General features: G+C 34.5%; 2 protein-coding genes across 4 annotated transcripts; both read left to right on the top strand.

Moving 5' to 3' along the window:
- Positions 1 to 5,979: 5,979 nt before the first annotated feature.
- On the top strand, positions 5,980 to 8,087 carry LOC110815130 (heat stress transcription factor A-4c-like). The gene is made up of 2 exons (XM_022042786.2): positions 5,980 to 6,690; positions 7,007 to 8,087. Exons 1-2 carry the CDS (start codon positions 6,475 to 6,477, stop codon positions 7,919 to 7,921), a joined length of 1,131 nt encoding a protein of 376 aa, XP_021898478.1. The 5' UTR covers positions 5,980 to 6,474; the 3' UTR covers positions 7,922 to 8,087.
- A 1,070-nt stretch (positions 8,088 to 9,157) lies between these two features.
- Positions 9,158 to 13,530, top strand: LOC110815009 (G-type lectin S-receptor-like serine/threonine-protein kinase SD2-5). 3 transcript variants are annotated; one of them, XM_088216667.1, is made up of 3 exons: positions 9,159 to 11,939; positions 12,052 to 12,128; positions 12,567 to 13,530. In XM_088216667.1, exon 1 carries the CDS (start codon positions 9,287 to 9,289, stop codon positions 11,810 to 11,812), a length of 2,526 nt encoding a protein of 841 aa, XP_088072793.1. In that variant the 5' UTR covers positions 9,159 to 9,286; the 3' UTR covers positions 11,813 to 11,939; positions 12,052 to 12,128; positions 12,567 to 13,530. The 3 variants fall into 3 exon arrangements, with proteins under 3 accessions (XP_088072794.1, XP_088072793.1, XP_088072792.1); XM_088216668.1 differs by lacking the exon at positions 12,052 to 12,128 and having other exon boundaries at positions 9,158 to 11,939; XM_088216666.1 differs by having other exon boundaries at positions 9,159 to 12,128.
- The last annotated feature ends 512 nt before the right edge of the window (positions 13,531 to 14,042 follow it).

The raw sequence follows: 14,042 nt of genomic DNA, 5'->3' as shown, positions 1-14,042 counted from the left end.
TTTGGGTGGGGCCCGGGCACGTAGAAAATATCTCATCTAAGAGATAAGGTGGGTCCCACCAGGACCTAAATGTCAATTGTGATTTCCAGATATTTTCCAATGATTATTTTTTACGCCGACAGAGGCGGACCATTAATTTGTTGATTGTAAATTTTTTATTATTATGTTAAGAGTTTAATGAGGCAATTTAACAATAATTTTTTATGTAATGAATTTAAAAAAAATACGAAAAAAATTAATTTTTAAATCACGTATAATTATAATAAAATATAAAAAATATAAAATTTAACATAATTTGATGATATACAATTAATAAAAACTTTTTATATTATAATTAAAATATAATAATTAATAGAATCGTAAATTTTTAAATATAAAAATATAAATTTTTTAAAGATATATATAAAATATTTTTTAAAATAAATATAAAATATCTCGTGAAATAAATATAAATTCTTCGTAATAAATATGAATTATTTTAAAATAAGATATTTTCAAATTCAATTTAAATTAACAAAAAAAAATTGAAGAATAATAATAATTTTTTTATATCATCATTTTGAATATATAAAATTTTATTAATATTACGAAAAATAATTATGTTATGTCAATAAAAATAATTTAATATTTATTTTAATAATTAAAATATAGACATTGTAAATGGAAAAGTTTTGCCATGGTGGGCCAATGTAATTTTCAATAATTAAATTATTATATAAACAATTTTAATAGTTAAATAATATATAAGAATATGATCAATAAATATTAATATTTATTTTTATAAAATTGGATTCGAATTTAAATTTTATAATAAAATATTATATCATTTGAGATAATTTTTAATTTTTTTTATTTATTTTCCTTAAAATTAAATTAGTTATTATTTTTATGTTGGTAATTAAGTAAATTTAATTATAAATTTAAATTAGCTATTATGACGTTTGTCTTACATAACCAAATCATTCAAAACAGAAAGAAATTTATAAGAATTGCTGACGACATAAATAAACAATTAAAAAAAATAGCCTATGAAAATATTACAAGTCAACAAAAAATAACAAGGCCATAAAAGCCTAGGTAGACTAAGGGGCCTCTTATCACTTTTCTTTTGTTGAAAATTTAAAAATTGGATGCTCCAAGGAAAAATCTTTGCCAACTGTAATTAATTGTGAATTCTGAGTCGAATTGATTTATGTATTATTATTTATAAGCAAATGTGACCAAGTGGCCTGACCTGTCTTGACACCTAATCTGTTGAAGTATTCGTATGTAATATATGAAATTTAGTTTGAAATTAATTTTAATATTTTATTAAATAAATAAAAAAATTAATTATTTAATTTTATTAAATTATTAAAAAAATAGATAAAAATATAATTGAAAGTAATTTAAAAAAAAAGATTGAAAATTTAAATATTTTTTTTAAAAAAATTAGAAATAGATGATCAAAGTGCAAATAGAGAAATTTAGTCACGTAAAACCACCCAGTTAGCAGTTCTGACGAACCGGAGCATGCCACGTAGCAAGGCACGCAGGCGTCGGTGCCATACGGGAGGCCATGCGAGCGATCTGTAACACCTAAATTATTATTTTTATTTTCGTATTTGAATTTTAGTTTAATTTTTTATATATTTAACTTATAAGATTTTAATTTAATTTAATTTAATAAAAATAAAAATAATAATAATGATAAAATAGGATAAAATTATTTTTTGAATTTAATTGAAAATTGATTTTGGAAAAAATGGGTGAAAATTTGGATTCTGGGGGTGTTTTTGAAAAAAAAATCAGAAACCGAGGGTCAAAATATAATTTAAAAAAGTTATACTACGTCAGCAGCCCCGGCCAACTAGGACACGTCGCGTGGCAAGGAACGCTGACACGGGACGGGCCACGTGGGCGATCCGCGTGCGCGCGATCGGACGGCCCAGATCTCATACGTACAGACGACCCAGATTCAATCAGGTACGGACGGTCCAGATTGCATCGCGATGGACGGCCCATATTTAATCTCAAATAAATCGCAATCGGACGGTTCAGATTAAATATTGATGGACGGTTGAGATTAAAAGGGGAAGGGTATAAATAACCCCACCCACACCCGACCATAAACCCTAGCCACCAGTGCCTCGCCGGAGAAGAAGAACCAGACGCCGGATGAGCCGGTCACCGCCGCACCGGAGAATTTTCTGACCACCAATCGAGGTAAATTTTCTCCATTTGGCTCGTTTTTTGATGCTGAATCCGCCTAGGGCCAAACCGGAGCCAAACCACTGGCCAATCAGTTGGAAAACCCTGCCGAAGTCCAGCGGCGCCGCCACGGCTTCCCTCTATTTTTGCCTCCGACGAGGCCCTTCCCGGCCTCCGTTCGATGCAATTTTTATGCCACTGTGATCACTGTTCTTTTCTCTACAGGTTGACCGGAGTAAAACATCAAAACGCGACTCGCCCTGGAGAAGTCGTCGCACCCGAGAGCACCGCCGCCGGTAAGTCTCGATTTTTCATGATTTTTTGGCCCACCGAGGGCCCTAAGGTTGTTTTATCGCAGGGACCAATGCAAGTTTGGCCGAATTCGGCCAAAAACGGCCAACCCGAGGCGGATCACCGCCACAAGCGGCGGCGCCATCGCCGGAGCACGGCAGAGCCGCCGTGCCGGAATTCTAATATTGGCCGAAAGGGGTCCTAGGTCTGATTTGGGATTTTTTGGAACACGTACAGGTACCGGTAGTGCATTTCAGTTTCCCGAAAAAAATTCAAGAAATTTAGGGACAGCCCATAGGCACACCGTAAAGCCGATTTCAGATCCCGAAACAAGTAAGGATCTCTCACCCTACCTCCCATCACGACATTAAAGCTTAATAAATAATTAAACAGCATTTTGTGACTTTATAGATATGTATAATTGATTGAGGTTGGCAATGGAGCCCGAATCTGATACATTATTGGTCAGTTGTTGTTTGATCTATTTTTCAGTATTAAGTGCAGTATGATATTTGATGTAATTATTTTATGGTCTTGTATTCATGAATCATGATTTCTTTTAGTATGGTTGGTATTATGGTGAATCCGATATTGTGTTGTCTTGTTTGGTGTCAATTACTGGTTTACATGTTTGGATATTATACCGAACGGGGTATGGGGACGGCCTTGGAATTAGGTTATTAATGTTAATTGTTCACGTGTAGCGGGGACCCCCTATGGATCCTCATGGATACTAGTAGGCTGGTAAAAGAGGAAATTATTGTCTGATTATTGAAGTGCAAAAGTATGACATGTGTTCTGTTACAAAGTTGATATGATTTTATGATGGTTATAATGTTATTGTTTTCATATATTATTTTCATGAATCTCACCGAGGTAAGTGGACAGTAAAAATTTTTATGTTAATAAATGAGTTTGTTATAAATTATGCTCCATTGGTTGTTTTTGTTATCTACCGACCTTTATTCCTGTGGTAGTGAGATAGTGTGATGTCTTTACCGGGCTAGTGTAGCTCATTCCTTACTTAACCATTTCATACCAGGAAGACAGGGTTCCCAACCCCATTATGTAGGAAGATGGCGAGTTAGACGCCTAAAGATTTTATAATTCTATTTATAGTTTTTATTTCAAGTATATCTTTTAATTAGCTTATTCTTTCATGTTTTGAGTACGTTTTTGGTTATTGTGTAAGTTATGTTAATCAAATTTTTTATTATGCTTCTACATTTTAGAACTTTTAATACATACATCTTCATTTAAATTTCTGGAGTCGTTACACGATCCACGTGCTCTACGATCGAATGGCCTAGGAGCGATCCCGCGCTCGTGGATGACCTGGATTTATTTTTTTATTTGGTTCGATCGGACGACTAAGATCAATCGCGATGGACGGTTCATATTCGTTTTCTCCTTAAGCGCGATCGAACGGACAAGATCAATCGCGATGAACGGCCCAGATCGACGCAAGATGGATATTTAATAAATATTTCGCGTCACACGGGAGCCTAAACCCTAGCCGCCAAGCCCTGCCGGAGAAGAAGAACCAGACACCAAAGAAGGAGACAGTCCGCTGACCGTTGTGTACTAGAGCTACCACCGGTCGCCAGAAAAGGTAAAAATTCTCTCTACCCACTTGGAATTCAATTCTGAGCACTCATGCGGCTAAATCGGAGCAAGAGGGACCGCAGGTGAGCCGAAAATCGGGGGCAAAGCCTGTAGAACTACTATGACCAAAACTCTAAAATTCCTCTGATGAGTCCCTTCCCGATTCTCGTTTAATGTAATTTTTTTATTATTGTGTTCACTGTCATTTTCTATGTAGGTTAGCCAAAAAATGAATCCCAATCGCGAAGGAAGACCGGCGGAACTGCCGCACCTGGTGACCCCCCATCGGTAAGTTCGATATTTTTGGTGATCTTCCTACCAACTGAGGTCCTTTAACATATTTTTTCATATGGATACGTGTAAAGCTAGCAAAAATCGCCCAAAACTGGTCTGACCGAGGCAGATCGCCACCGTTGACGACGAAGCTGGCACCGGAATCCCAAATTTTGCCAAAAAGAGTTTTGGACACTGATTTTAGATTTTTAGAGTATTTTAGGTACGTGACGAGTGTTTTAAATTTCGCATGGAGAATTTAGGGAACTCAGTACCCGTTAGGAGGCGTAATAGACAATGCAACGTCTCGAAACACCGATCCGGGTAAGGATCCATCACCCTATTCTCCGTTATGGTAAATTGAGCCTTAACGATATATAATTTTATACTTTTGTGAAAATTTAAAAAATTTTAAAAATAATTACAGGTTACTAGTGGAGGCAGAACTGATTAGTTCATATTTTCTTGATTTCTTATTTATTTTCCTGTATTATCCTACTTGCTTGATTTTCGTATAATACATGTTCTTAATTTATAGTTTCAATGGTCTTATCGACTTATCTGGATATTTTGGCTATATACTATTGACATGAATGTAGTTTAATCGATCTATAAATGTAATATTAGTATATATTTATTAGTTGTTTGTTGATGAAAATTTGTATGTGAAAGACTTACTAGGTACCTAGAAAAATGACAGACGGACTCGGTAGATATGGAACCCTACCGTGAACGTTACCTTAATTGGACGAGACTTGGAAGTCCTTTACGAGAAATATTTGGGAGATATGGTTTACTTTCATACCGGACGAGATATCGAAACGATGGAATATTTGGTGCCCATTATCAGACGGGGTATGGGGACGGCCGGTTAATCGTAAAATTGAATATTAGATTCACGAGTAGGGAGAATGTCCCCATGGACCCATAGGGATAGCAGTAAGCATATAAGAAATGAAAGTTATTGTCTCTTGTTCTCATATGCGTAAAAATAAAAAATAGTATGGATATGAATCTTCATATATTGTCTTTAAAAAACTCGTTATGGTAAGTATCAAACAAACGTTTTCAAGTTTAAAGGTATTTAAATAAACTAAGGGCTCCATTAGTTATTTTTCTAATTTTTATTAATCTTAAGTTTTTCGTATCAAGAATTAGTATTATATTTTTATTAGATTAGTGTAGCTCACCATTTCAGATTAAAATGGCCAAGATCCAGATCCCGATCAGCATGAGAGTTGTGAAATTACCTTCAACTATATATATATATATATATATGAACTTTTTTTGAAGGGAAAAAAGAATCAGTATTAGAAAAAGCATTTTGTAACACGTGAAGTACTATTCTTTCTTGGTCTTCCTAAATATTTTTTCAAAGGCATGATGATCAAAGAGGCTTTATTTATAAATATATGCAATGGAACTTTTGAGTGTTGAAAATTCAAATTGAAACCGTTGATTTACTCCCTTTGAAAGTCCACGGTCAAATATGTTTTTCTTGTCTTTATCTCTCTGGTCTCTCTTCCTCACTTTTGCCTCTTCGCCAATTTTCTGCAATAAATTTGGTTATTGTATTTTTTATATCATCGTCTTTTGCCACCCCAAGAACCATGCATCATCACATCAGTTCATTGATATTTCCTTCTGAAGATCTGTAAACCCAGTTTCCACTGATCAAAAACAAATTCATGGCTTCTGAAACCCAAGTTTGAGTAAAATCAGGGTCATGTTTCAGACCCAGGTTTCCAAATCAGGAGAAGGAAACAAAAAATCTCTCCTTTGAGATGGTTTTTTATTAGAGTTGGCATCTTTGATTTGATCGTGTGATTTTCAGGTCGTTTCCTATTTGGGTATTGGAATTTAGCAAACCCAGTTTCCATTGATCAAAGACAAATTCATGGGTTCTGAAACCCAAGTTTCCCACGTTGGAGTTTGAGCAAAATCAGTGTAACCTTTCAAACCCAGATTCCCAAATCAGGAGAGGGAAAGACAAATCTCTCCTTTGAGATGGTTTTTGATTAAAGCTGGCATCTTTGATTGGATCTTGTGATTTTCAGGTTGTTTCCTATCTGGGTATTGGAATTTAGCAAGAGTATCTTGGTTTAGTTTACAGGTATGGATAGTTCACAAAGTAGTTCAAATTCACCGCCGCCTTTTCTTCTAAAGACATATGATATGGTAGATGATCCAATTACAAACGCTGTGGTATCATGGAGTCGAAATGGTTGTAGTTTCATTGTCTGGAATCCACCAGAGTTTGCCAAAGACTTGCTGCCCAAGTATTTCAAGCACAATAATTTTTCAAGCTTTGTGAGGCAGCTTAATACTTATGTAAGTCCACCCTTGTTTTCATTTTCAAATTTAACTTCTATTACTCGTTTTTTTTTTTCAGTTCATCAGCTTTATCCTATTGCAATTAGTTTGTTTAAATTTCATTTCTTAGCATATTCTGTTCTATGGATATGTACAAGCTGCCAAATTAACAGTTTCATGTTTGATCCATTGGTAAAACTTCATATTGATTTGTTTCTTATTTGATGCCCTTCCATTTTCTTTCAATATTTTGCTATGTTTCCATGTTAATATGTTTGCTTGCTCATTTGTAAATCTTTCTTACTAAATTGAAGCTTGAACTGTTCTTGATCAGGGATTTAGGAAGAGTGATCCAGATCAATGGGAGTTTTCCAATGAGGATTTCATAAGAGGAGAGAGAGAGCTTCTCAAGAACATTCACCGGCGTAAACCAGTTCATAGTCATTCTACTCAGAACCAGTCTAGTTCTTCTTCATCATTAACAGAAACAGAAAAGCAAGAATTCGAAAGGGAAATCAATAGGTTGAAGCACGACAAGAACTCGCTTCATTTGGAGCTACAAAAGCGTCAACGAGAGACCAAGGACTTCAAGTTACAAAGACAGTTAGCTCATGAGCGCTTGCACAACTTGGAATATAGGCAGAGGCAATTAACATCCTTGTTAACTCAACTTATGCAACAATCACAACTTCATAATAAGAAGAGAAGGTTATTCAAACTTGACGAAGACATAAGTTTGATTGTTCATAAAGAAAACATGGCTCCAATTAATGGTCTAATATTGGATCCAGAAAGGATTGATAAATTGGAATCATCCTTAAAATTATGGGAGAATATTTTGCTTGGAGCTGGCGAGACTCTTGCTGATTATAACACAATTTCTCAGCTTTCGACAGTAACTGTTACGGAATTGCATACATCTTCTGAAGATAATGCATATGGGGAACCTTGCTCGCCAAGTTTCCGTCCCTCCACCCTTCATTTAAAAGAGGTCCATTCTTCTCCGGAGCTCACAAGTTCTACATGCGTTATTGATAGTCCTCCTACATCGCCTATTATAATCAACACTCGGCCAAAATCTTTGGACACTGATGTAAATCCTAATCTCACAAGTGATTCTATAGGAGAGGCTTTAAATCCTCCTGCAACAACCATGGTCAACGATCACTTCTGGGAACAGTTTCTTACCGAGATCCCTCAATTATATGTTGAGCAGGAAATCCAATCTAGAGGTAGCAATTATGGATGAGAGATTGAAATTGCAGGCATTAGTAGTTGGTGTTTCATATAAGAGAGGAAAAATGGTGGATTATTGATATTACTTGTTTGTTAGACAGCTTGTTGTATATATTAATTAAATTAGTGGGTGTAGATTTAGTTAATAATAGACAAATTTTCTTAATTCTATTTTATTATTTGATCGTCTTGATTTATGTTTTCCTCTTCAAAATGCATAAAAGTTTAATTTTTTTTTTGAGTTACAATCATAAAAGTTATTTTTTATAAAGTACACAAAATAAGTATATTTATAGATTCTAAATTGAAAAATAAAATTCATGTAAAAAATACGTATAGTAAAATTAATTTTTTTTTAAAATATAATAAAAAAATAAAAATTTAAACAGAAACAAAAGAAGATAAGAAGAACACATTTTAGATCAGACGACTCTCATCATATCCTCACATAAGAGGTTTACCAGGCCAACAGGGCTCTTGGAATAACAATGGATGTCCTGCGGCATGGAGAACGTACAGTTGGCTAACTAATCAGCAAAATAATTTCTTTCACTAAAAGCATGTTGAATTCTTACATTCTAATCCTTATTTATCCGATCCTTAAATATAATAATTAGATTGAAATTAACAAAAATATGAATTATAGATTTGTATAGCAAATCAACGATCAACTTACGGTTCATCTCAAGAATGACATATCTATAATCCAACTTTTACGCAAGATTTAAACCATTCAGCAGCCCCCTTAAGTTTAGCCTGAAAAATCGAACAAAAGCCATTCTTCCTACAAATTTTATTCACAAACAAATTTACTATATTAGTTGAGTGTTAATTTTTCATTAAAGTTCTAATTAAATATAAAGCAAAATTGTTATGTAAATTATTCTCTAAACTTAACTACATAGGAGTACTTATACTTTTACACTAAGAAATTAATGTTAGTTCTATTAGGATAGTTATAAATCAATATTTGAATTTTTTTAGAGTCATAGTTAAGAATTCATCAAGTTCAATTTATAGTAAATAATTTTTTATTTTATAATTTTTAAAGAATTACCATAAAATAGCAGTAAATTTTTTAGGGAGAGTATTTAAGAAAAAAAAAAAAAAACACTTTTTGTGATTTCCATACATTTTCTGAATCTAAACAATTTTTGTAATTTACGAAAATACTTGTATATTTAGTTGTTACCTACTCCCACTGTACTCTTTTTCTTCTTCTATATATTTTTTGGGGTCAAAGTTGGCAGATTCTCAAACTAAATTAGAAACTGTAGGACAATAATTCAGAGAAAGAGTGCTTAAATTAATTACATAAATATATCTATTGGTTTTCTTCTTCTTCAACCTCTCAATCATACTAGAATTTATCTGAGAAATGAGCTCCTGCAGGGTTCTTCTCTTTTACCTCTTACTTATACACTTTGCATACATTGTTGCAAGTCAACCTTTTGATTACCCAACTGCAAAGCTCTCAACTTTATGGACAAACAGCCTATCTGCCAATCATTCTGTAACCTTCACAGATGGGTCAACGGTGCGGGCCATTCTTCTCAGAGGAAGCTTTGGACCCAAATTTGCTTGTGGGTTCTTCTGCAATGGAGATTGCGAGACTTACCTCTTCGCCATCTTCATTGTTCAAACTAATAGTGGTTCCGGCATCGTGCTTCCCAACTTAGGATTCCCAAGAGTAGTCTGGTCTCCTAACAGAAACAACCCGGTGAGAATAAACTCAACCTTGGAGCTCACTGGAGATGGAGACTTGGTTTTGAGAGATGCTGATGGATCCAAAGTATGGTCCACGGGTACCGCAGGAAAGTCTGTCGGTGGCTTGAACCTCACTGAGATGGGAAATCTAGTGCTGTTTGATGAGAAGAATGGCACAGTCTGGGACTCCTTTGACCACCCAACTGACGTTTTGGTTCCAGGACAGATGTTGATTGAAGGGAAAAACCTAACTGCTAGTGTCTCCTCTACAAATTGGACTGTAGGAGGTATATATTCACTCTCTGTCACTTGGGAAGGCTTGTTTGCTCTTTTCATTGAGGCTGATCCTCCACTAGCTTATTTTGAGAACAAAGTTAGTGGCAACAAAACGAGTAAGGAACCAAGTTATGCCAAGTTTCTAAATGGAAGCTTAGCTTTGTTCATACTTTCCTCTGAACCAAACGATTCAGATGACGCAATTTCTGTTCCCCCAGCCTCATCTTTACAGTATATGAAGCTAGAATCTGATGGCCACTTGAGGGTTTACGAATGGATATCATCATCAGGGTGGACCCAAGTTGCAGATCTCTTGACTGGGTTTCTTGGTGATTGTAGCTATCCTTCTGTTTGTGGAAAATATGGTTTGTGTACAAATGGGCAATGTGGCTGTCCTGCACCCATCAATGGAGGAACAACCTATTTTTCACAAATAGATTTCAAGCAGCCTACACTTGGGTGTTCTGAGGTTACTCCATTATCTTGTGAAGCTGTGGAAGATCAAAGTTTTGTTGAGCTGGAGGATGTGACTTACTTCACTTTTGACTGGAGTAATAGGCCTGCAAATCCAGAGAGTTGTAAGCAGGCTTGTCTTCAGAATTGTTCCTGCAAAGCTGCTTTGTTTAGGTATGGCTGGAATTCTTCTGATGGGTATTGCTATTTACCTTCTCAAGTTTTTTCATTTATGGCTAATGAGAAGGAAAAGACCCGTTATAACTCTACTGTATTCCTTAAGGTGCAAAATTCTAGTATTGAAGTTGAACCTAATCCTAAGAAGAAGAGAAACGGGATTGCAGTAATATTAGGATCTGTTTTTGGATCTTTGTTTGGTTTGATTTTGTTTATTGGGTTATTTTGGTTTTGGAAGAAGCGAGGTGGGAAAGAATTTGAGGAAGATTTTTTGGATAAAATACCAGGAATGCCTACGAGATTCACTTATGAGGATCTGAAAAACATTACTGAAGATTTTACCAAGATTCTTGGTAAGGGAGGATTTGGTTCGGTGTTTGAAGGGACTTTATCTGATGGCACAAAAGTTGCTGTGAAGCAACTAGAAGGTTTTGGAAGAATCAAGAGATCTTTCCTGGCAGAGGTGGAGACAATAGGCAGCATTCATCATGTAAATTTAGTAAGATTGATTGGATTTTGTGCCGACAAAACTCATAGACTTCTTGTTTACGAGTTCATGGTTAATGGGTCTTTAGATAATTATATCTTCTACAAGACCCAGGAGGTTATTATACTTGATTGGCAGCAAAGAAAGAAGATCATCCTTGACATAGCAAAGGGACTAGCATATCTTCATGAGGATTGCAGACAGAAGATAATCCATTTAGACATCAAACCCCAAAACATCCTCTTAGATGAGAATTTTAATGCTAAGGTCTCGGATTTTGGTTTGTCAAAACTCATTGACCGAGGTCAAAATGAGATTGTCACAACCCTTAGAGGAACTCCTGGCTATTTAGCTCCTGAATGGTTAAGCTCATTCATAACTGAGAAGGTAGATGTGTATAGTTTTGGAGTTGTGGTATTGGAAACACTATGCGGGAGACGAAATCTGGATCGCTTCCAACCTGAAGAAGCAATGCATTTGTTGAGTGTTTTTGAGAAGAAAGTGAAAGAGGGGGAATTGTTGGATCTTGTTGATAAAATGAGTGAAGATATGCAGTTCAATGGAGCACAAGCTGTGGAAATGATGAAAGTGGCTGTATGGTGTTTGCAGAGAGATTTTGCAAGGAGACCTTCGATGTCAATGGTCGTGAAGGTTTTGGAGGGAGTGATGGATGTTGAAGGTGAGCTAGATTATAACTTGTGCAGTGCAGAGTTACCCAAAGATATTAAAGAACTAGCTTACCAACATGTACAACCAGGTGATGCTACTCCATTGTTGCCTTCTGTTCTATCAGGACCAAGGTGATAGGCTGAAAAAAACAATTTGTTGGCATCTTTGATTGGATCTTGTGATTTTCATTGTCTGGAATCCACCGGAGTTTGCTAAAGACTTGCTTCCCAAGTATTTCAAGCACAACAATTTTTCGAGCTTTGTAAGGCAGCTTAATACTTAGCAAGTCCCCCCTTTGTTTCTTTTTCAAATTTAGCTTTTATTACTTGTTGGGTAATACTTGTTTTTCTTCAATTCATCAACTATATCCAAAGCGAGGAAACGACTTACAATTATGTTGAATAATCTGGATAATCTTGCAAATACAGAAGCAAGCATCACTCAAATGCAGGTATTCTCTGAGAACAGGGATCTCATCTGTCATAGTATCTCAAACTTGCATGCGCTGTGCATTTGGTTAAAGTGTCATCGTGCACTGGGCTCTGCTGTTATTATGTCCAAGCTAAATAAACCAGTCTTTCGGGTTTGAAAATGCTAGAACTGAAGTAGCTTCCTCGTGCTGTTTTAATAAAAGTTAAATTATCTGAATTTGTTGCAATTAGTTTGATTAAATTTCGTTTCTAGCATATTCTATTCTATGCATATGCACAAGCAGCCAAATTAACAGTTTCATGTCTGATCAATTGGTAAAAGTTCATATTAGTTTGTTTCTTATTTGATGTGTCTTTCCATTTTCTTTCTTTAGTTTGCTAACTTTCCATGTTAATGTGCTTGTTTGCTTGTTTGTAAATCTTTTTTACTAATTGGAGCTTGAACTGTTCTTGATCAGGGATTTAGGAAGAGTGATCCAGATCAATGGGAGTTTTCCAAAATCCGAGACTTAGCGTTAAAAGTCTCGTCTAAGAGGATGTTCCCGGGTTTGATTATCTTCTTTCTGCAATTTTCTTGAAGACATGCATGCTAGTCCCTTTGCTATGTCAAGGATGATCTTCTTTCTTTGCTTCCAATCAAGTATAATAAGCTCCTGGGTTTTGTAGAAGATATAATCATCTAAGGACCCATTAACCATGAACTCGTAAACGAGAGCTGCCAATTGTCTCCATCTCTGCCAAGAAAGATCTCTTGATTTTCCCAAAACCTTCTAGCTGCTACTGCAACTTTCGCGCCATCAGATAGAGTCCCTTCAAACACTGAATCAAATCCTCCCTTACCAAGAACCTTGGTAAAACCTTCAGTAATAGTTTTCAGATCCTCACAAGTGAATCTTGTAGGCATTCCTGATATTTTATCCGAAAAATCTTCCTCAAGTTCTTCCCCAAACTTGCTTCTTCCAAAACCAAAACACCCCAACAAACAAAATCAAAACCAAAGAAAGACCCAAAACATATCTTAATCTTACTACAATCCCATTGTTTGCACCTTGAGGAATACATTAGAGTTATAACAGATCTCTTCCTTCTCATTAGCTATAAGTGTAAGAACTTGAGAAGGTAAATAGCAAGACCCATCAGAAGAGTTCCAGCCATACCTAAACAAAGCAGCTTTTACAGGAACAATTCTGAAGACAAGCCTGCTTACAACTCTCTGGATCTGCAGAACACCCAAGAGTAGGCTCTTTGAAATCTATCTTTGTAAAATGGGTTGTTCTTCCATTGATGGGTGCTGGACAACCACATTGCTCATTTGTACATAAACCATATCTTTTAGTTGATATTGATTTGACAAAAGTCATATTTTGTAATAGATAAATTCTTTTAGTTGAAATAATTATAATGAATTCATATTTAATATAATCTTCGATCTTTTAAAAAAGTAGAACTCGATATTGATTATATAATAAATATTATGCAGGGGTTAAATTATGTTGGAAGCTGAATTGTTATTATTATTATTATTATGTGGATATTAGTATTTTTTTTGTGAATATTATAATTTTTTTTATAAAATATTTTCATTAAAAAAATAAAATAATTAATTCAAGATTAATTAAAAAACTAAAGTGATTAGGTTATATTTATGCACTTCAAAAAAGTAATTAGAAAAATAATTTTATAATATATCTAATTATTTTAGTGTTTTCATTAAAAAATATAATTGGAAATTTAAAATATATAAAAAATATGAAAAATAAATTGTAAAAAAATTTAAATTTTATGAAATTTATAAAATTTAAGTAATTATGTGTTTATATAAAATGTTGGTTGTAAAAAATAAATAATTATTTTTTAAAAATTGAAACTTTATTACAAATATTTTATAATTAAATCGTTAATAAGAATAAAAAAAAGAATTCGTTGCTTAATTG

This window comes from Carica papaya, chromosome 3 (genome assembly GCF_054855325.1).
Source record: "Carica papaya isolate Zhongbai chromosome 3, ASM5485532v1, whole genome shotgun sequence".
Lineage (NCBI taxonomy): Eukaryota > Viridiplantae > Streptophyta > Magnoliopsida > Brassicales > Caricaceae > Carica > Carica papaya.
The sequence above is the reverse complement of the archived record's forward strand: the minus strand, read 5'-3'. Positions and strand labels throughout refer to the sequence as shown.

Coding starts and splice junctions, on each gene's coding strand:
- LOC110815009 (XM_088216668.1), top strand. CDS start 9,287: ATGAGCTCCTGCAGGGTTCTTCTCTTTTACCTCTTACTTATACACTTT.
- LOC110815130 (XM_022042786.2), top strand. CDS start 6,475: ATGGATAGTTCACAAAGTAGTTCAAATTCACCGCCGCCTTTTCTTCTA. Junction 6,691..7,006: donor TGAGGCAGCTTAATACTTAT/GTAAGTCCACCC, acceptor GTTCTTGATCAG/GGATTTAGGAAGAGTGATCC.